The sequence below is a fragment of the Hemibagrus wyckioides genome, linkage group LG10, assembly GCF_019097595.1.
Source record: "Hemibagrus wyckioides isolate EC202008001 linkage group LG10, SWU_Hwy_1.0, whole genome shotgun sequence".
Classification (NCBI taxonomy): domain Eukaryota; kingdom Metazoa; phylum Chordata; class Actinopteri; order Siluriformes; family Bagridae; genus Hemibagrus; species Hemibagrus wyckioides.
In genome coordinates, this window is record NC_080719.1 from 14,388,071 (window position 1) to 14,411,523 (window position 23,453).

At 36.7% G+C, this 23,453-nt stretch overlaps 1 protein-coding gene across 3 annotated transcripts; it reads right to left on the reverse strand.

Annotated features, from left to right (window-relative positions):
- Positions 1-1,901: 1,901 nt before the first annotated feature.
- Positions 1,902-22,199, reverse strand: zfr2 (zinc finger RNA binding protein 2). Of its 3 annotated transcripts, XM_058400907.1 has the most exons (16): positions 22,095-22,199; positions 19,475-19,712; positions 19,190-19,301; positions 17,585-17,800; positions 16,520-16,896; positions 15,800-15,982; positions 15,399-15,606; positions 15,128-15,273; positions 12,053-12,172; positions 11,565-11,710; positions 10,013-10,139; positions 8,350-8,528; positions 7,584-7,752; positions 6,224-6,404; positions 2,067-4,460; positions 1,902-1,954 (listed from the first exon to the last, which is right to left on the reverse strand). In XM_058400907.1, exons 1-15 carry the CDS (start codon positions 22,148-22,150, stop codon positions 4,324-4,326), a joined length of 2,595 nt encoding a protein of 864 aa, XP_058256890.1. In that variant the 5' UTR covers positions 22,151-22,199; the 3' UTR covers positions 1,902-1,954; positions 2,067-4,323. The 3 variants fall into 3 exon arrangements, with proteins under 3 accessions (XP_058256890.1, XP_058256892.1, XP_058256893.1); XM_058400909.1 differs by lacking the exon at positions 6,224-6,404; XM_058400910.1 differs by lacking the exons at positions 1,902-1,954; positions 6,224-6,404 and having other exon boundaries at positions 2,067-2,162; positions 4,378-4,460.
- Positions 22,200-23,453: the final 1,254 nt, after the last annotated feature.

The window sequence follows — 23,453 nt, forward strand, 5'->3', positions numbered from 1 at the left end:
TGTGTAATTCAAAAGTTAATACACTTAGTTTTTGAAGAAAACATAAATACATATTACTATGACTAAGCTCTTGGTGTAAATAAACTTCAATACTACTTTGAATGTGATTAATTTATAAAAAAATATATAACCTCTGATCTCTCTGCACTAATATAGTATCCATACAATTAGTCAGACTGTTGACTAGAAGCTGAGAATAGTTATTTCTAATCTCAGATCAGTCTTAATTCATGTCCTCATCAATGGACCAGACCCATGCTACAAAAATAAAGCAGCTCTTTTTTAAGTCACTGCTTATATTGTACTTGATCTGAGCCAAAAAAAACAAAAAAAACAACAGTTTATCAGTTTTCAGTGGTTATTTAATACTTTATATGCTTTCTGCTATACTATAAATGACACACAGCGACAAGCTTCGAAATTATTCTCAGTACAGCTGTAATAAAAGAAAAGAGGAAACGGTGCTTCTCCATTTTCAGCTTTGTGCTACGACATACCGCAACATTTAACACCATACATTTCTTAGGAAGGAGCATTTTTTCATTATGATGCAAACATGATGTTTGTGGAATTTCTCAAACATTATTTAAATCTTTTTTCTCCTTCTTGCCTTCCCCTTCCACCTCGTCTACTTTGTCACTCCGTCTCTTGCGGTTGTAAGTGCTGGTTTTAGACACCGTTAGCGAGTCCATCCCTAGTAGTTTGTTGATATGATGAAAAGCCAGCAGCCGCAAGGCATGCTGAAAAACAGGAGCTGACGTTAGTCTTATGATTACATACGTAGTGACAAAAGAGGAAAAGATGAATAATTGTTACACAGTGGTTAAGGTCCTAGAAACCAAAATGTTTACATTCCTAACATTCGCACTGGTTTAAAATGTTTTCATGACACAGTGGCGGTGCTTGTTTTTTTTTTTCGACAGCTAAAACAATTGTGTTACTAAATAATAAGACGTCCCTTATACACCGTTAGAAATATTATCCCCCCCAGAGTTGCTATTTTTCTATTACAACAGCTTCTGCAACAGTTTCAGCTGGAAGATTATTGTTTTTATAGTTATAACTTAGACTCACAGACTTATTCGTTGGCCACTCCACATGAACACGAAGACTAAAAACATGTGCAATCACTGATATGGTGAAATTCTCCATAAGGAAACTAATATTCAGCATTTATTTAAGGAGTCTCCAGTGTCAATACTGTGTAACAGTCAGAGACAAAGCTGTAACTAAGTTCGGTTTTACAGTAACTAGATGAATTTGCAATGAATTTCAAGTGAGGAAAAAAAAGAAAAGAAAAAAAAAACAAAGAGACTGGTGAGAGAACATTTAGTACTATTCAAAGATGCAATAATTCACTACTTTATTCAACTAGCTCTCTTCATTGTTCAGCTTTTAACAGGAATGATGAAAAAATTGCTGTTGTTATAGTGATAAAATAATCTGCGCTTCTGCTGCCTGATTTTTTTTTCTTAAAGCTGGAGTAATTCTAAGTTTGCTGTGCCTAAATGAATTATTTAAGATTAAGCTCCATCAGAGTTAAATAGAAGGGAATGATGTATAATGTGTATGTATTATATTAGCAAAAGGTCCCTTTTTAAATACCTGGGCACTTGCTGTCACATCCTCTCTGGCTTGCCTGGTCATAGTCTTGAGTGCGTCTGTTTGAACTTTTTCACATGGGTCAATCAAGCCTGGACCATCTGACAGCAGAAGTAGTATACATTGAAAATATTTGTATGGGCCAAATTGTAACATTAGCTATGCATAATCCTGAGAGAATAATAATAATAATTATTATTATTAATTATTATCATCGGGCCTTTTATTTTATATGTGCACCTTGCAGTAAGATTCCACTAGCAATACACTCCAGAACTCTTCGCAAGGCTTTTCCTGGACTCAGAGGAGTCAATGCACTGCTGATGGCTTTCTCAATCAGCAACTCCATGGCCTTCAACAGTAAACACATGATCATTAAGAGAAATGGAGAATTTATTTCACACTGCAGATTAACTCAAAGGTGACTGATCAAAATTCAGATGGTGTAAATGCCAGGCTCTCACCCATTCTGGCATCTTGCCCCAGGTTGGCATGCGCTGACAGAGGTCTCTGAGTACACGGATGATGATCACACAGGACTGGAGACCATTTGCCCGAGCCTACTGAAGAAACATACTGAGAAATACTCCATTCATACAAAACAAATTATGCAGCTTCAGGTATAAAAACCTTCATCCCTAACTTGAAGTTTATCTTCTATATGCAATAGGTAAAGTAGGCCTACTATCTGGACAGAAAAAGGACATGTTTTCCAGAATATGGACATAGTGATGTATGCATGTTCATCACAGTAACAATTCCATGCTCCTCAATTTAATACAAGTTGACTGTTTTTGCCCAAAACCCCTGGAGCTTCCCTGATAAATGGGTGATTCTCACGAAATCTTGGTTTTAAAAATTTCAAAACATGAAAATTTTAAAAATGCTTAAATTAACTTTTTTTTCCCCAGACATTAGCAACAAAGTCTGGAGTGTTTGTGAACATTAATTTAAAAACTTTTACTTACTATTTAACACCTTTCTGAACATAATTTCCAAAATAAGTCCTAAAAAATCTCAATACCGCAACACTGTGAAAACACTGATAGAAAAGCAAATACATTTTCACTGTTTTAAAAATGGATTATTAAGTCATGCACAGTTACTTCATGTTCTGAAATAATATTTATTTTTAATTTAACAGTTTATTAAATGTTGGCTGATTTCTCTCATTACCGCAACACCGTCCACAATTTACAATCATTTTTATATTTTGAAGAAACCTGACATTTTTTCAAAATGACATGACAAACCTGAGAGAACATCATTTTAAGATTCTGCACATGCATTTAAAATCAAAGTACTATATTTCTATTAATTAAATTAACATCTAATAAACATGAGTTTCGGTAATGATATATAGGTTTCGGTAATGAGGTGTTTTTTAATTTTATGTATACATCATCATATAGTATAGACTTGATGCTTACTATGTGTGTGTGTGTGTGTGTGTGTGTGTTCGTTCTATACTGGGCCTGAAGTTGTGGGGTAGAGCTTAATTTTAGACTTTGAAATGAATCGAAAAGTAAAGTAAACAAGAAAATAAAAAAACAAAAATTACTAACAGAAGAACAAATAACTGTTTGTTATAATTTAGTAATTTAATTACATAATAAATAAAGTTATCATACATACATACATACATATTATATATATATATAAAAAGTCACATTAAGAATCACACGACCTACATGCCTTAGTGTGGCGGGAATTTCCCACAGTATGAACAGTACACTCAGTCCAGCACCAAAGTCCTGTTATAGTAGTGGCTAAAGTGTTTGTGTGTGTGTGTGTGTGTCATGTACATTTCCTAACATCGTAGGGTTTTTATTGCTAATTTCACCTGCTCACATCTCCAAACCTCTCTTCCTCTCTCTCGTACTCTTCCAGCAGTTCTGGGTTTCTGTATAATTTTTCCCTGAACTTTGTCACCCTGGCCTTTGCTAAAGCTTTTTTTTTTCTTCCCACAATTACTGATTGTCTACAATGAAACAAATCATAAAGCAAAATATCAGCTTTTAGGAAATTTGAAATTAATATTAATAAATTAATATTAAATTCATAAGAGATATTTAAAACTTCATGTTTCGGTAACGATAATGAAAAAGTCGTGTTAACATTCTGACAATAGAATATTTAACATTGAACTGGAAAGATATAAAAAGATGATCTTACCTGGTCACCATCTTGAAGTAACTGTCCCATGTGCTCCATCACTCAATCAAACTTTATTTACATTCTGTATGTGTGTTTAAACAGTCCTCAAAAAGTGTTGCGGAGGATGAGAACATCAGGCATGGACACAATTTTCCTACTTTTTTCATTATTATTATACATGAATATTCAGTAAAAAAAAAATTCTGTCATCTAGAACAATCTAGTAGAACATCCATTTATTTTTTTTCTAAATTTTTTTATGTTAATTTGTTTAAATTAAATCATAACACACATTCAGACACAGCCGGACGCGTTGCGGTAATGAGAATTTCAGCAGAAAATGCAGTAAAATAGAAAAATTATTCATTCTCATGTTGAAATTACACATTGTACAAGGTAGAGAACAGTATTGTCTTTATTCTGATGCTTTTTTATATTACTAAATTACACTTTTTTTTTTTATTTAAAATCATTAGTGCTGTGGTGTTTCAGTGGTTTTGTGAGAATCACCCAAATCCTTTTAAAGGTAATCTATTATGGATTATTTTGCATTTTAAACTCAGCTTAGTTTTGCTTTGGTTTTGGCAGGAAATAATAGAAGAAAGAATGAACATTTACCTGAAACCATTTTGTATGGCGAAGGGCAGCCAAATACTCAAGGCACTTTGTCCTGTTAAGAGCATCTACAGCATCTGCAGGCACTAGAAACAGACAAACAGGATCTATAACAACTGATCTCTTTCTATTCGAAGCATGAGAGAGATGAAGTATGAGATAAAAGAATTGCAGATTTTGTTGCTATATACAGAATCTGCAACCGCATTTACTACAGATGTAAATAAATATAAAATACCAAGAGAAAATGTGGCACATAACATTACAGGAATAGAGAGTTTCCACAGCTCCTGGTTCCTAGAAATTGTTGCAATGGAACACGTTATGTGAAGATTGACTAACTTGCGTAAAGATAGTCAAATGTTACAAACAAATGAAATGAAAAGTGATAAAACTCAATATAGCTATATAGTTCAAAATGGGCTTCATAATAATGTTTAAGACTAAATTTCTCCTTACTTTGGTGTCTGAGCTATCATTTAAACATACAACAAAAAAAGTCTCTTTTCCCAATAAAACACTGAGATCTGCACAGAACTCATAAACATGCAGTTTTTGCACATCGAATAGGTCTGTAACCTTAAACACTTGTCTTGCACATTACTTGTTTTTCATCCAATTCTTCATATTTATTCCTAAATCTCTGTATTTAGTATTTTTCTGATATATTTTCTTATATTGTTATATTCCGCTATATTTTGTTATTTGATATATTTTTGTTAAATTCTATATTTGATATATTTTTTTGTTATATTTTTGTACCCTAATTTGGGTATTTTAGTTAAATTCCCACACATTTTATACTTTTCTGGCCACAAGCTTCAGAATCTTGAAGGATGCATTCTATGTAGACACAAAATAAACTTCTTAAAAGACAATCATTTGAACACTAATAGACATTAGGAACCTGAAATGTCTTATATCCTATTAAATAAACTCACAGGTTTTTGTCAATTTAAATGGTGAATGTACTGAGTTCATTGATTTTGACTATTAGACGAGTATACAATTATCATTTTTTAACAACAGGAAAATTCTGGCTGAAAATTCTCTAAATAAATAAATAAATAAGGAAAATAAACATTAAAGCCCTATAATGAAGTGTCACATCTAACATTGACACTGATCAAATACGGTATTTAAATATGCTCTCCTCTACTGGACAGCATTCAGGACTATTCAAACACACTGAGCAGCAGATAAACAGAAAAACGGTCAGTCATGTGGACATTAAATTAGGAGTAGCAATGACATATACAGCTTGGAAATATTTCAAGAGAAATGACTAAAGTTGGTATTCACTAAATTTGCTATTTGGTAAATATGTTCGTTCTTGACTCCTATTCTTGTTTCCTTTCCTTGCGTGCTCCAAGGGACGAGCTATGTTGTGAGGAAAAGAAGCAAGGAGATGCAATTGAAGGTAATGAGAAATGTTTAGTTTAAATGGATGGTAAACAACATGTTTTCTTGGTATATACTCAACTGCTGACAAACTACCGTTTCCTTATACATAACTGCAGAAGTCTCCCTCCCCATCGTCTAAGTAAAACATCATCTCATCTGTGTCTGAGTCATGGTGATTTTAATGCACAGCACGTCATTACATAATGACACATGCAAAATTGCAGAAAGGTCAGAGATCCAGCTTTAGACTCAATCAGAGCAAAATTATATACTGAGGCTGGCCAATTCACTTTGTAACAGATGTAAATAGTGATACTGAAAATAATTGAGTTGGGACTGAACAATATCCCATCTCAGTTAGGCTTCAATTTGGTTTCTGTTTTTTTTTTTTTTAATGCAAAAGTAGACATACAGTGCAGTCGACTGGAAGCATGGGTTCTCTAACCTTTCTCAGGCAGCTTGTCACCTGCCTTTCCCTCCGTGGCAGGCCCAGGCTCAGGTTCCTCACGCATCACTGGTGAAGTCAGACAGACGGTCACCTGCATTTTTGGTTCCTTGCTGGAAATAATGATGATGTTGGCTTCCTCAGGCTGAGCCTGCACCACGTACTGATCTTCAGAAAAGGTCTGCCGGTTAAAAGGACACGCTGCATTACTCACTACAGAGGAGACAGCCGGGCACGAGATGGAAAATCCCAAATTATATCAGGGCTATAGCCCCTTAAGGAGAATTTATCAAAACGGAAAGTGACATGTTTCACAGTCAACAAACTTAATATGAGAATGGAAATGCCACTCATGTTATTTGTTTTCTGGTTTTTTTTTAGTGCTTTGGGATTACTGTATGTTAGAAATAACCCGGGCTCTCTCTGTAGGATTTAGGTGTCCAGGGAAACCAGGCAGTGGAACTAAAGATCAGTTATTAGCACTTCATATTTGTATTCATCACCATCTTTACATTTATAAATGAACCAAGATTTCTAAGTAAAAACTTTAATAGCAACAAACTCCTCAACCTGCAGAAAAAGGCACATTATATACCTAGAATTTGAACATTATATTTACACAGACACTTTGTATCTTAGGACTGTAAAAAACACAGGAGGTATATCATATATTTTTCAGGAAGTATATCAAAGACAGAGGTTTACAGAGACTCATGTCCTCCTTACATGGTGAATTTCTCAAGAAATGCAGAAGAAACAATCTGTGGCCATTCTTGCATAAATGGGACTTAAAAAAAAATGCCCACAAACAAGTAACATTGTTCATTGCTTCAGAAATATGCCATTTGCCATGAATAATCAAAACTTCCTAAAATAATTGTGGTACTTTACCATTATGCATGACGACATGAAAATAAAAGACGGAAATATGCCTTAATTGATGTATAAAAACACTGGCGAGCCTGATGTTATAGGAAAATAATAAATTACAGGGCACTGCTCCCCAAGATATTGTTACCACCAAGTTGATTATTTTCTAACAGTATGACCTGAGGTGTTTTATTCCTCATACAACACAACTGTTACACAATTTCTTCTTCATCTTATTATTACCAAAACAGTTTTAACAAGAAATTTTCATGGTTCTTACACATATTTTTGGAGAACAGATACAGGTCATATATATAATTTCTGTCTTTAACAGTGTGAGCTATGGCGTCAACAATATTCCACATAGATCTGCTTCCATTTAAACAGTTCTTATCATGTTCTAAAAATAAGACTCCCTTAGAGTGATACTGCTTGTTAAAACTGTTGCTTGTCTAGCAAAACATCTCACAGGAACGTGCTGCTTACTTACCATCAGTTGTTCAGGAAGCAGTTGAGCAATGCTGTTCAACAAGGAGAGTGTGGGTTTCTTGGTAGAAAGAAGGATGAGCTGAATGTTCCTGTCTCCATGCAGCAGCAGGCCTTTGGCCAGAATCCCCACCCTCATCACTCCATTCAGCACTCGGCTCTGAGGATCCAACCTGTTCCAGTGCCAAGGACAAACAAGTTTCCAGTCTCCACAAAACATATTCCAGACAAAACAGGTTACAAAAGAGACTAATTAAATAGTAATGATCAGTTTCAAGATCAGTTAAATCAGTTATTTTTAAATGTTATTCCATATAATTAAACAACTACATTGCTAGGTATAAGATGATTGTTCTAGTGCAGAGATGCTGGATTCCTAAATTCCTGCAGGTTTTATGTTAAAATAAAAAATTTTTAAGTGCAACAATAATAAAACTTTTCCCCAGTCTGTAAGTTAAGTAAAATATGATCTGCAAACGTGGTTAAAATTGAACTAGCACAGTGTTATGAGTAGGATTCTAGGTTCAATAAGCCTTTGGCTTTAACGTTCATAAACCATAATTCCTAACATAGTTTCTACCACATTTCTACCATCTATTGGTCAACTAACCAAATGCATACATGTTAACACACTTCTGTGATCCTGGATAAGCAGGGTAAATAACAACCACCAAATAAATGAATAAATCCACAGTGTGGTAACAACATTTTCTACTGGAACTACTCCCTTAGGGCTGAAATCCTTAGATAGACTTAGTGGAGCAACTAACTTCAAATCCACTGCTTCTTTGCCATCCTGCTCCACCAGCAAGTCGGACACCAGTTTTAGAGCTTTTTCCGAATGAGACACGATACGCTGCACTGCTTCCAGCTCATGATCCGCTGGGTAGATGCTGGCATGCTTGGCCATGATGTGGTGGTCATCTGGGGAATCTGGCCTGCGAACAGGCTGTAGGAACAAAAAACAAAACTGATTCCAGATTATCTTACTGTTTAATTATGATATGGGGTCTGTGACTAATCCAGAACCATTTCATGTCTTGTAAGAACTTTTGGAATGGAAAATGCTGCTGGTCTGGAAACAAGAACCAGTCACAGAATGAGATCTGGAGATCTTTTTTTGGGCTACACTAAGCATATTTGGGCTTGAGAGCAATAGATTCATAATCAGACAATAAATCAGAATTTCAGATATGTTAAAGAGCTTAGAACAGATGGCCTTAAAGCAAAAAAAAAAAAAAAAAATCATCGCTAGGTGTGTTAGCAGTGTGTTTTGGGTCACTGTTTTGAGTTTTTAGACTGGATCCATTTCTCTGTAATCTTGCAGATAGGTTGTTTCTGTAGACTTTTGAATTCATTCTGCTGTTACCATCATGAGTTATATCATCAATAAAAATGAGTTAGCCCAATCCAGAAGCAGCCATGCAAGCCCAAGAAATTACACTACCTCCACTATGCTGGATGTTATGTGGTATGTTTAAGATCATGATGCTTTCTTTCTCCATACTTTGGTCATTCCATCACTTTAGTACAGGTTAATCTTGGTTTCAGAACTTTTGTACTTTATTTCTTTGTTTCTGTGCGAATTCCTGTCTAAGCATTTCTCTGTTAAATTCTGATGTAACTGTGCTGACAACAAATGCAGTCCATAAACTGCCATGTCTGATGCCAAGCTCTTAAATTAGTGGAAGTGAATACTAGTTTCTTAAAACAGCACTAGTACCAGTGCCCTGCCAGTAAAATTCCTTTTAGTGAGAGAAAAGAAACTATATGTGAAAATATCCATAACTGGAATTCTATTCAGATACATGTACAACAGTGTACTTATGCAATACTAAGTCTTGTTTGCTGCCCAAATATATGTTTGTTCAGGTCTGTGGTTACCGACAAGATAAAAAGATCTTGAAAAAAAGTGTGCATCCATTTGCTTAATGTAGGTTTCTGGTGCAGTCCTTACTGCTATTTTAGAACAAGAATACAAAGCCAAAGGACACGAATTAGCAAGCATAAATATCTGATACAAAAAAATCTGATACAAAAAATCTATTACAAAAAAAACCTGGTTTTATTTCACATTTACTATTTCCTTAATATGACAGTTCTACAAAAACATAGAATTATATACAAGTAAATAACACAGAAGGTTCTACTAATTGTGAAAGCCCCCAGCCTTACATTCCCCCACCCACATCCTACAACAGACTACTACACATACTGCTTTTGCATACAGAAACATTACTGAATCCTAGATTTTATTTCACAATAGCACTCATCTGTTACATGTTTTGTCCACATTTTAAACTGAGATTTTAGCTAGCCTGTTAGCAAGCAAAAAGTGTAGGATTTAAATCATCATTTTGTGATGTTTAGAAGGACTTTCAAGTCACCACTTACATGAATCAAGTTCTTACAGAAGATAACGTTTGTTCTTACCAGTAGAGAAGGCACAGGCATCCTGGGGTGGTTTGCAAACAGTGGGGGCACTGGTCTGTGCCTCTGTTTCTCCCAATATAGATGATCCTCCTCGACTTTTCTCCAGAACATATCCTCCTCATATCTTCTACAAAATAATCAAAGAGTATAAAAATAATGCTTAACTGAATGCATTCACATGGTCTTGTTTTATAATTCTGAATCCAATACAGTGGATCAACTACAGACGACTTTATTTTTCCTGTTGTCACACTCCCATATTCAAACTTCACCAGCCGCATCAACCACTGGCTGACCTGATATAACTGATGAGGTCAGTTATCACCTCAATGCATTTTTTGGTTATTTTCATAGCTTTAACAGCTTTTAACAGACAAACTGAGGGAATAAAAATGAACTCATCTTCATACAGCTTTTTGTGCCCTCAACAAAAAAAATGATACATACCTGTATTTTTCCATCTGCCATATTCTGCTCTTAATAAAATAGTAAGTGGTTGCATGCTGTACTTATTTTAAATCCAGAGTGTAGAAAGTATACTCTATATACTTTATCATAAAAATACTTTACTAGTGTACACAACAAAATAATGTTTACAAATAATCAGATGGTCAAATACGGATTTAAACACAGATGCAATTTACATAAAATATTTACTTAGACATAGTGAGAAAGCACATAAATACTAATTAATAAAAGTACCTAGTTCCAATAAATGAATGAAGTCAGTCCAGTGTGAAATAAACAAATGAGAAATGGGCAGTCGGAACTCAAACTCCCACACAATATATTAAAGCGCCATTTAATCATTTTACTCAACACACAATGCCAAAGCCTTCTTCATGGTTCTGCACACTACAGAAAACTATGAAAGCGAAAACATTTTTTAAACACAGCTGTATATGCCGCAAACAAATAAGCCAGTGGCGTTTTTACCTTTACTAGTGGTAGAATTCAAACCTAGAAATCCCCCCCGTTTCGTGTTTTTTCTGTTTATAGACTACCACAACTTTCCACAACTACCTGCCCTTGAACACTCAGCCAACTGTTTCATAAAACATAAAATAATGGAACATTTGTCACAGTTTATATAAATAAAATCATAAGGTCATGTTTTTTAGTGAAGTGTTAGGTGGTATCAAAAATAACAATGAGTTATAGCTATGTTCTTAGTTCCCACTATGGTTTCACACATTTTCACACTTCTTGAGTTAGGTGTCAACCTCACATCAGAGGAAATGAATGCTTTCAATTATCTATACAAACAGATCTAAAGATGCAAAAAACCTTTGGCACCCTGCCAGTCATTTTGTTGCTTTTTGAAGTGAGAAACCTAAACAACTTCTGTTAACTATGTAAAAAGTACAAATTTTCAGCAAATATTAATGCATAGTAACTTTTTCTACTAAAAAACATATGAAACTTTTTTTCTAGTATGAACCTCACACGGGGTTCTTTCTTGAAATTAGAGGGGCCTTGCATGAATACATATTTTACATACGCCCATGCTTGTACGCCCACACCTCTGTGTTAAATTGAAGTGAAAGCCAACCTCATCTCCATGTGCCAGCGCTGCTCATCCTCAAGCTGTCTCTTCAGCACTCCTTTCTGATTCTGCTTCCTCAGTTTTTCTTCCAGAAGCTTCCTTGCACGGTTGCTCGGCTTGATCTCCACCAGCAAGTCTGGATTCACCTTTTTCTACAAAGGGTTAAAACAAGTAAATTAAATGTTGCATAACAAATTTGGAATTCGCAACGGTCTCCCTCTGGACTCACCCTAAATCATACAGGGGACATCACAGCAACGAAAAAACCTGTGGCAGTACAATCCACTACTGACTACTACAATCCTCCCCCTTCATGTTGTATGTCCAAATATACTTTTGTATAAAGATTACGTAAATCAAATTTGGTCAATAAAATGGTCAAGTTATACTGTTATACAGTGAAAACACAATACTTAGACTATGTTAGTATACTTTGAGAGATTTCAGAGATTTCCAGTTATATCTTTGTGTGAAGAGTAAGCAAAGAATCCTACCTTATACTGAAGCCGATGTCTTCTGCCCTTTAAGTGCATGTCTTTGGCATTGGGATCGTTGAAGCTGCACTCGCACAGCTTACAGTGGAAGCGAACTAGCTTTCCATCATCATTGTAAATCTGAGAGGAAACAAACATGAGGTTTAAACACCAATGGAAAAATAAAGATAATGTAAACATACAATATCTTTAGATAGATAGATAGATAGATAGATAGATAGATAGATAGATAGATAGATAGATAGATAGATAGATAGATAGATAGATAGATACTTTATTAATCCCAAAGGAAATTCACAGTTTCCAGCAGTATCCATAAACACAGGTAATAGAAAATATAGGAAGGAATATAACAAAAATACTAAAAAACCCAAAATAAGGTACAAAAATGTAACAAAAAAAAATCAAATAAAAGTATTACAAAATATAATACTATAACAAAATATAGCAGAAAAATACTAAATACAGAGATTTAGGAATAAATATGGAGAATGAGATGAGAAACAAGATAAGTAATGTGCAAAACAAGTGTTTGAGGTTACAGACCTAGTTGATGTGCAAAAACTGCGTATTTGAGTCCTGTACAAATCTCAGTTTATTGAGAGTTCTGTATAAACCGGAGTGTATTGTGTATTTTGTGCAGTGTGTGGTTTATTGTACAGTCCAGGACAGAGAGAAGAAGTGTCAGCACTGACTTCTCTCACCCCGTGTTGAATTAAAAAGTCGCATGGTATGGGGGAGGAACGATCTCCTCAGTCTGTCAGTGGAGCAGGGCAGTGACAGCAACCTGTCACTGAAGCTGCTTCTCTGTCTGGATATGATGTTGTACAGTGGATGCAGTGGATTGTCCATGATGGACAGGAGCCTGCTCAGCGCCCTCCTCTCTGCCACTGATGTCAGGGTTAGGGTTAACCTTTTGCATGTGGCAGAGCTCTGAGCTATACTGAAAGCCCGAGGTGTAGACTGTGAACAGGACAAGAGAGAGAACAGTCCCTTGTGGTGCCCCAGTACTGCTGACCACAGTGTCAGACCTGCATTTACATTTACATTTCCTCTAGGTATTCTGAAGTATATTTGCATATTGCATATTTGCAAAGGTTCTTGATATTTTAGGCCGCAAACAATTCAGCCTCACTCACCTAAGATACTTCAGTGATGCTATTTGTATATTCAATCCAATAAAATTTAAGTTGTATTAAAATGTAGATACACAAACTAAATGAGAATTACACTACTCACAAAAAGTTAAGGATATTCGGCTTTCGGGTGAAATTTCAGGATGCACCTAAAACGCACTATAACCTTTACAGGTGAATTTAATTTGACCTTTTCTACACTTTCGAATGCACATGTCCAACTGTTCAGTGTTTCAGTACTTTATGCATAAGTTGCTGTTCTCTAACAAGGTGCTTAACGGCAAAATTCACAACTGGTGTTTGATCCATGAATCGACCAATAAATTTTCTGGTTCAATTCGAATTGGCATTTAAACAGTCCTCTTCATCATGCTGTTCACATTTTGACATCATGAGACCAAGACGACACCCAACAATTGATCCTCGCCATTGCAAGGCTTCAAACAGGATGTTCTCAGAGGGAATTGGCCACTTAGCTTAGAGTGTCACAGTGTGTCATCAGCAGGTTGCGACACAGATACAGAGAGACTGGAAGAGTCACAGAAAGGCATAGAAGTGGACATCCTTTGGCCACATCCCACGTTGATGACCGCTTCATTGAGAATAGTGCCCTGCGGAACCGGATGATGAATGCCACTCAACTCCGGGCACATTTAAGGGAGGTGAGAGGCACCCAAGTGTCACGTCAGACCATTCGAAACCATTTACATCAACGTGGTCTGCGTGCTAGATGACCTGCATCGTCTTGAATGGGACGTTTACGCTGGACGAGGGACCAATGGGCCTCAGTGCTGTTCTCTGATGAAAGTCGATTCACAGTGAGCAGAAATGATGGCCGCCAACAATGTTGGAGACGTCAAGGAGGGAGCTATGCATCAGCCACTGTTCTCACCAGACGAGCCTTTGGTGGTGGTGGTGTTACAGTCTGGGCAGGTGTGTCTACTCAATACAGAACTGCCCTACATCTTGTGAATGCTACAGTGACAAGCCAATACTACCTGAATAACATCATTAATCCAGTCATTGTGCCCCTGCATGAACAACACAGGCCTAATTTCATCTTCATGGACGACAATGCTCCAGCTCATCGAGGTCGCATCATTAGGGAAAGGCTGCTGGAGGCTGGGGAACCTCAAATGGAGTGGCCTGCACTTGACCTGAATCCCATAGAAAACCTATGGGATCAGCTGAGTCGCCATGTAGAGGCTCGTAACCCTGCACCCCAGAACCTCAATGACCTGAGGGCCGCCCTTCAAGAAGAGTGAACAGCACGAGACATCGTTGTCAAGCTGTAATTGATGGTCAAGGGCACATGACAAATTATTGAGACATTGACATTTTTTGTTGTGGTATACCCACCACTGTTGTTGGCTTTTGTTTCAATAAATTGTTTGAGATGAGGAAATCACCATTGCATGTTTCTACTTAAATGCCCTACTTTCATGATATAATTATCACTGTAGCGTGAACTTTTTACATTTTCCATAAATTTCACCCAAAAGCCAAATATCCTTAACTTTTTGTGAGTAGTGTATATTAGCATCCAAATCACACATGACCTCAAATTCTACCTTTTTCCAAACTTTGGGCCATAACTCTGATCTCAGTGTGATCCTGGCATAGATGTGTAAAAAAAAAAGTCTGGCTTCAGTATAGGCTACAGTGAACAAGAAACTGTGGAGTTTAAAGGGATATAATCTTTTGGCCATAAGAATTCATTAATTGTTATGCTACACTACCCTCATAACTCTAGTACAAAACTAAAAATACAAAAGTTCAAACACCAAATAATCTACAAAAGTGAATGTGAACATATAAAAAGGGGCTGAAATGAACAAATATTTGATTTGATTATCTGGAATATATATTAAATGGTACTATAACATGGAACTTCTATCTCCTATGGTGTCTGCAATCAAATATCCTCTGATGAACTCACCTCCTCTACATAATCATAGCCAACAGGTTGTACATTTCCCTGAGCACAACCTCCAATTCCCTCATTTTCACACTGAAGGTCAGATTTCGGCACTGCCTGCTTCATCTCGTCAACCCTCACTGGGTCTGGTGCGGCAGCTTTGACTTCTATCCAGCAAGAAAACCACACGATTACATTAGCAGCAATGTTAACCATCTGATGCAGTATATACAGTACACGTCCATCAAATTGTGACAGCAATAAACAAAACAGTAAACAATTACCAACTTACCATCAACTATGGCTTTAGTGGGAGCATGTGTCTTCAGCGTCTCGATTATGGGAGACTTTAAGGTAGGGGGTTTCTGTGACCCTGCAGCGGAAGTAGGAGCTTTGGCTGGTTTTTCAGAGATTGTTGTCATCAAAACAGGGGCAGAGTTCACAAAAACAGGGTCACTAGATGGTATAGGTTTGCCAAGTTTTGTGTGCAGCTTCACCACCTAGTGACAAAATAGAGAGTGCCAAGGGATAAGTCTGTGTGTGTGAGAAATCATAATTCTTCTGAAACCAACCACTTTTAGAAAAGCTCACAAAATGTTCCTAGATACTCTTTACTGTAATTTTTTTATAGCAAACTTAATTCAACCCAGAAAAAGCCATTGAGCCAAGCAGGACTCAAATTTGAGGACAAACCTTCAAGTGCTTGGCTCCACGGATATGAGCTTTGTAGGCATCTGCACCAGTGCAGGAAACATCACAGAGCTCACAGCGCAGCTGAGTCTGAACATTATGTGGACCATTAGTGACCTGACTGCTACCTTTCTGCAACGCCTCCTTCTTTTTGTGCTTCTGACCCTCCAAGTGCTCATGGTAGGTCTGCGGGAGAGAAAAGGGAGCACTGGATGAGTACTTGTTTATTAATATTTCATCTGTTGGTTGTTATTTTAATATAGGCCATGGTTAGCCTTTATGTAGTGCTGAGTATACATGTGTAATGTTCCTACTTCTTATTATATGGACATGGAGGATATGGAGCTGTATTGTCATAAATGACATGGTTTAACTGATCACATAATAAAGTTTTATCATTAACATTCAACAAATTTTAAACAGCAATAATATTCTTAGACATCTTAAATAACAATTTTTTTTTATTTAAAACCCTTTAAATTTCAATCCAAATCTAATATCTAGGGATGCAACTACTGAATACTAAGGATCAACATCAGCCTGTTATTGGCCTGAATAGCTGGAAACCTCCATCACACCTGTAGGGTTTTATATTTGCCAAATTGCACAAAACAGGCTCTGTTACCAAAAGACCTCTGCATTAGATCCATTACAGGCATCAGCAAGTAGCATCTCACCATTTGTGAATTGTATGTATAAAGCCTCAGACAGACTTTAACATACCTGTAGACCAGCACAGCTTATCTTGCAGATATCGCAATAGTGAAGCTGAGGCTGTTTGGGAGGGCCTTTAGGCTTTTGGACTTTATTCTGATGAAACGTGGGTTTTCTGTAAGTACTGCAAGCAGAACTAGTGACCTTTGAACTGTGCCTTGAGCTACTCCAAGACAAACTGGCGAGTTGCTTTGTAGGTGTCTGAGCTTGCTGTTGGGCAAGCTGGGGTTGATGGGAAGAACCCTGAGGCGGATGTGAAGGACTTTGTGGATGATGGGAAGGACCCTGGGGCTGGCTATGGCACTGAGGGCTAGGATGCTGGGTTGCTTGATAATATGTTGGAGTGGAGATGTAGCTGCGGGGCTCATAACTTGTATAGCTGTGACCTGAAGAAAAAGACAGAAGCTAAGTAAATAAAACTTTTGACAGCTGAGGTCAGAAAACTTCCATTTCCATACAGTATGTTACCGTTATGACTAGATACGACTGCTTACTATAATTTACTGTGGAAGTTATCTGAAGCTAGCATTTTGTACTCTCAAAACCAAATGGCACCAGGTTAAGAATAGCTTAAGAAGCCTAAAATCTAAAGGAACTTGAAAGTGTTAATTTCATTGACCATTTAAGCTTGCATTATTAATTGCGCATCCATTCTTCCTGTGCATTTTTGCAGTGTGGCCACTATATACACTGCTTTCATTGCTAAATCTGGTTGGGTGTTCAAGCCCCAACATTGCCAAAATGCCACTGTCTGGCCCTTGAATAAAGCCCATAATTCAGTGATCTCCAGGGGCGTTGTATCATGGCTGACCCTGTGCTCTGGCAACAACTTCCCAACAAACTGGAATATGCAGAGGTAAGAATTTTCATGTGCTGTAACGTATGCATGTAAAACAATGACCACTTTCACTACATATTAAAGTCTAGAACCCATTTTTTGAGAAATTTTAAAGAAAATGCAATCTAACATATTGGAACACAGGCCAAACTTTAATCTAGTCTTATTAATTATTCCTCAGATAATGACAACAGTTCAGTGGGACAGTGAGTTGTAAGAAGGAAACCCCAACTCACCACTGTATGAAGTGGCAGCTGCTGAATTATAGGAGGAGCTCGGGGTAAAGGTGGAGATGGAGTTGGGAGGCTGTTGTACGTTGGTGGATGCAGGATAAACACTGTAGCTGGTTGACACTGAGCTAGTAGGAGGCTGGGTTTTGAGCACTGTGGCCTGTCTTTGAGGTGGAGACTGACTGTACACTGCACTTACAGGCCTATAATCACTTTTCACACCTGAAGGAACAACAGCAATCTTCATTATTTAACAACAGAAGAGCTGAAATATAATACTGAAAAATGTTTCCTAAACACCAGATACCTTACTAGCAGCAAATATATACATACATATACATATACACATACAATGACTATGACGTATGCATGGGAACAAATAAATATAATAATATAATTGTTTTCCATAAGAGCACACATGAAAAACCCATTTTTATCCATTTCCATTTCAAAAACAAATATATCTATATTGTTGCACAGCGGCCCATCATCAACAACCATCAATCCTCTGTATTAATTTCATGTTATGTATGAGATGTAATCCAAGTTAATCATTTTATTAGGCTAAGTGATTATTAGAAAATCCTTTTTAAGTTGTTCTAGAACAGTCCATCTTGTGGGAGATGCTCAAGGGAGCATTGGGTGAAATCTCATCAGATTACCTTGAAAAACTGACAGCTAGAAAGCCAAACGTCTGCCACACTGTAAATACTGCAAAAGGAGGCTTTTTTGATTCATCAATTCAATTAGAATAATTATTTGTAACTCTGACAGTGATTACATGTCCTGTTTGTTTGCTATATTTCCTATTCAAACTCATTTCATTTGTGTTGTCATGGAAAACAAGGAAATTTTCAAGTTCAAGAAGTAAGTAAAGAAAAAAGACAATCCATCATAACTTTGACACTGTTGACTTCAATATTAGTCAGTCAATACTGAGGGCATACTGAACCAGCCTGGCTACCACAGCATGTTGCATATGATTTGCACTTAGTGGGGCCATCATTTGTTTTCCAGCAGGACAATAATCCTGCACTGGTGCCAGACAACCCAAAACACACCTCTAGGTAATGTAAGAGCTATGTGTCCAATGAGGAGAGTGATTGAGTGCTGCATCAGATGACCTGGCCTCCACAATCACCTGATCTAAATCCAGTTGAGATGATTTAGGATGAGTTGGACCAGAGAGTGAAGGAAAAGCAACCAACAAGTACTCAAACACCTCTGAGAACTCCTCAAGATTGTTGGAAAACCCATTCCACATGAGGCTGACAGAGAATGCCAAGACTGTGCAAAGATGTCATCAAAGCTAAAGGTGGCTACTTTGAAGACTCAAAAATGATAAATAACTGGGTTATTTAAACATGCTTTTATTGACTACATCATTCCATATTTGTTTTGTTCTAACTTCAATGTCTTCATCATTAATATACAATGTTAACAATAAAAATAAAGAAAGAACATTGAATTAGGTCCAAATGTTTCTTTAGACTGGTAGTGTGTATGTGCACTCTTGCTTATGTGATATTGTTTAATTCTACTGTATAACAAAATTATAGATCTCAGAGATATATAGATATATAAATATGACCACATAAAAAAAGAGGTCACCTGTCTGAAAGAAGGCCTCCAATGGACTGTGCTGAGTAGCTGTGTTGCTTGTCTGATAGTACTGTTTATCATAGCTGTTGACTAACGATGGCTGTCCATAGCTGCAGTTCCCCTGAAGGAAGACAAATTTGTCACAAATAAGATGCACCTATTGTGTCTAATCAACAACTTGTATCCACAGAATAAAATGTATATACTCATTTTTTTTAATTTTTTTTTTTACACTCTGAGATGTACAAGTGTATATCCTCTGTTGTTCCATAAGCTATTAAAAATAAGACTGACCCCTTCAAAGATCTGATAGGTCTCGGAGGCACTGCTTTGTTGAGGTGCCGCTTCTCGCTGTGCAAAGGTGTAATTCGAAGCTGCATGTGCCTGGTATGGTTGGTAGGTTTGAGTTGCTGCTGGCTGGGGATTGTGTGCTGTGGCTGGAGAGAACGAGGCTGTGTGAGCTACTGCATATGCAGGCTGGACACTGTAGCTGCTAGTGGTCTGGTGTGAGTATGTAGGGGGTGGCTGAATGCTGAAAGCAGGCAACACAGACAATTAATATCAAAAAAAGCAAGACCATGTACAAATAAAGCATGTTAAACTAATAGGTTATGGATGACATCAACCTAGACCAGTCGTGTTTAAGATTGGATGATCAATATGTGGAAAGTGTTCGCTGTAGAATTTTGGTGATTGTTCTGATTGACACCTGAGCATCACTATATATGATTTTTGAACATGCCATTTCAGATTTAGTCCCCCTTTGCTGTTGTTTGTTCTTTTAGCCACAAAAGTATTAGTGAGATCGGGCACTGATGTCAGGTGAGGAGGCCTGGGGTACAGTCAGCATTCTTGTTCAGCCAAATGTTGTTTGGTGGGGTTGAAGTCAGTGTTCTGTGCAGGTCACTCATGCTTCCCACTCCAACCTTACCAAACCATGTCTTTATATAGCTTGCATTGTGCAAAGGTGAAAGTGAAAACACAAGCACAACTGCTCTTTCTGTGAGAATAGTTTAACATGATCTGATGTTTAGCAAGAATTACACAGGTAGCAATTCTCTGGTATGGTTGCAGTGCATTCTCATTTGAGAAAAAACACAAACACACTTGAGTTTAGTGGACAAAAACCACAGACACTTTCCTACACAGTTTAAGTGGTCTGATCACATGCTTCACCACCTTGAGAACTACAAGTAAACCAGCTCATAAAAATACATAAAATTACATAAAATAATCAGTTTCTTATGTTTTTTTTCTTACAGGTGCATGTTTTGGTGAGATGAACAGTTTTGTTTCATTTTTTGTGAACTGCTGACAATATTTCTCCTAAATTCAAAATATAACTATTGTTATTTAGTGTGTATATATAAAGGAAATGACAACACATCAAAATAACCCAAGATCATGCAGTATTTGCAGAGCTTTAATAACTCATAAAACAAAATGCAAATAATTTGTAAACAAATTGTGTTAATGCTTTGGCTAAATAACATTAAGAAATCAGTATTTGGTGGAATAACCCCGATTTGCATGCGTTTTGGCTCCATGCTCTCCACCAGTTTTTCACATTGCTGTTGGGGAACTTTATATCTTTTTTTTTTTTTTGGAAAAAAGCAAACAGCTCAGCTTTGCTTGATAGTTTGTGACCATCCATCTTCCTCTTGATGACATTCCAGAGGTTTTCAATAGGGTTCAAATCTGGAGATTGGGCAGTGGTCTCTTATTTTTTTCCAGAGCTGTGTATATATTTATTATATATATATACACAGTATCTCACAAAAGTGAGTACACCCCTCACATTTTTGTAAATATTTTATTATATCTTTTCATGTGACAACACCGAAGAAATGACACTCTGCTACAATGTAAGGAAGTGAGTGTACAGCCTGTATAACAGTATAAATTTGCTGTCCCCTCAAAATAACCCCACACACAGCCATTAATGTCTAAACCGTTGGTATTCTGTCTCTCACTGTTCAGATAAACCTACCATTAAAATTACAGACTGATCATTTCTTTGTCAGTGGGCAAACATACAAAATCAGCAGGGGATCAAATAATAATAATAATAATAATAATAATAATAATAAGTTCCACCACACCACACACACTCCTCCATGTCTTTATGAACCTTGTTTTGTGCACTGGGCCTTCCCCAAACTGTTCCCACAAAGTTGGGAGCATGAAATTTCCAAAATGTTTTGGTATGCTGAAGCATTAAGAGTTCCTTTCACTGGAATTCAATGATTTGGAGGAGTGTTAGTTCCATTTGTCACCTTAAGGGAAGGTTCTTCTGACTGATCTCATCCTATGATGATTCCTACACCGTGAGGGCTCACTGAAGGGTTTGATGAAGATATAAATCATATGCTTCACTGTCAGCTGATCTCAAACAGGTTGAACATCTATGAGAGATTTCGGAGTGACACCCTCCACCATGAGAATCAAATCATTAACTGGGGGAATATATTTTAAAGACCAGTGAAGAAGAAACAGTCATCTTTCCAATATGCTTCTAGAGACTTGATGAATTGGATAAATGGCTGTTAAATCTCTTAACTCAGCCTTAACACCTATAGAGTAAAGGGTAAAATTAACAGTTATTTGTTTGGGCAAATTTGTGAATCGTCTTCGGCTTTGTTTGATTGTTATTAATTTCAAGATACAACATCCTGAGAAGACAAAATGAAAAACACTGAGATCAGCTTAGTCTATTTACATCTGTGGTCAAGAGCAGGCTACTTAACCCTACTGACTTTCCGGGCTAGTTTTGCTAGCTAGCTTAGCAAAAGAACTTTGCTAACTGGTCTGCCACTACTCGCCAGTACATTAAAAAATTTTTGCTCAGTTTTTTTTTAGCTGTGCAATAAACACACCGCTTACTCTAGAATAAAATGCAAATCGCCCCTATTACCTGTACTGCGGTGTAGCGGCTCCTTGTGCATATCCATAATAATTACTAGCAGCCATTTTAATTCGGAGCTAATACCTTTCCCACCAGTTTTCCGACAAATCCCACCTTATATGATAGGATTGGCTAGTCGGTCTAACAAAGCAGTCTGTTGATTGGATGATGGCGACATCGTTCACCAGAACAACATCCACACTCTTCAACACGGGTTGAAGTTTCATACTCTGATCAATTCATTTAAAGCAATTAATATAATTTATATTATATAATTAATTAGACCATTTTTAAGCACAAAAAAAGTCTCGTTGCCCACTATGTTACTTTACTTTTGTGAGAGTTCGACAATTTAGATACTTGCACGAGGGACTCGTTTATGAATGAAATGATTCATTGATTCAAATACAGATCAAACACAGGCGTGTAAAGTAAGGCGTACATGAACCGATTCACTGACACACATAAAAGCCACTGTTGCAAATAACTTTAATAAATAAATATACTGAAAACTGTTGAAACTGTTGAATGAATATTTTATGTATCTCTGATTTGTATATGTGCGTTTCACTTGAGAGCATGGTGACATTTTTGTTGGTGTATTGCACATTGTAGCACTTAGAAAAATGAGCTTTATTTATTTACAAAATAACCTAATTATGTACTTGCTTTTACTATTCGTTGTCATATCTGATTTGTTAAAACATGCAAAACATAAAATGAATACATTTGGTCAGTAATTCATCATAGAAATATTATCATTTTATAGTTTATATATTAAATGAATAATACAATCATTTCGGGAAACTAAAGCAGCAGGACTGAAAAATCTTATATAATATTATATAATAGACATTTCTTGTAGTTGTGCACCCTCTAGGCCTTGAAAGGTGGAAGTGTCTGATTTTATTTTTATCAGATTTCCAGGCTGTCTTTGTAGAAAGTTTCAGTGCTTTCCAGTACTTCACATCAAGAGAACAGCTATAAACTTCTCTAAGAGAAGCTGCAGTTTAGACAGTATAAGGATAAGAATTATATATTGACCAAAATTATGAGCATTATACTTTTAAAAAGACAAGAAAAGCAGATAATATTGCTATGAGAGCGTATTCAACTGCAGGAGAATTAACCACATGAAATATTTTAGAAAAAATCGGATTTTTACCCTGGGTCTAAAAACAGAAGAGACTTTTGTGTCCAGGAGGGACACATGTAGCTGCACCTGCATTCAGTGCTGGGTTTAACACACTGTCCACAACCTAGTGTGTACGTGAGTACAGCTCATTCTGCTCTGTTCTCATTTCTATTTAGCTGTAAAACTGTGTAAAAGTCCTTCTCTATTGAAAATTTGTCTAGGGTACTTTATTT

What these genes read in the sequence shown, in the direction of transcription:
- zfr2 (XM_058400907.1), bottom strand. Translation starts at nt 22,150, where the DNA reads ATGGCTGCTAGTAATTATTATGGATATGCACAAGGAGCCGCTACACCG. An exon ending in CACTAAAGCCATAGTTGATG is followed by an intron (nt 15,274 to 15,398) that starts GTAAGTTGGTAA and finishes CTTGCTGGATAG; the next exon opens with AAGTCAAAGCTGCCGCACCA. An exon ending in CGCTGGCACATGGAGATGAG is followed by an intron (nt 10,140 to 11,564) that starts GTTGGCTTTCAC and finishes ATTATTTTGTAG; the next exon opens with AAGATATGAGGAGGATATGT.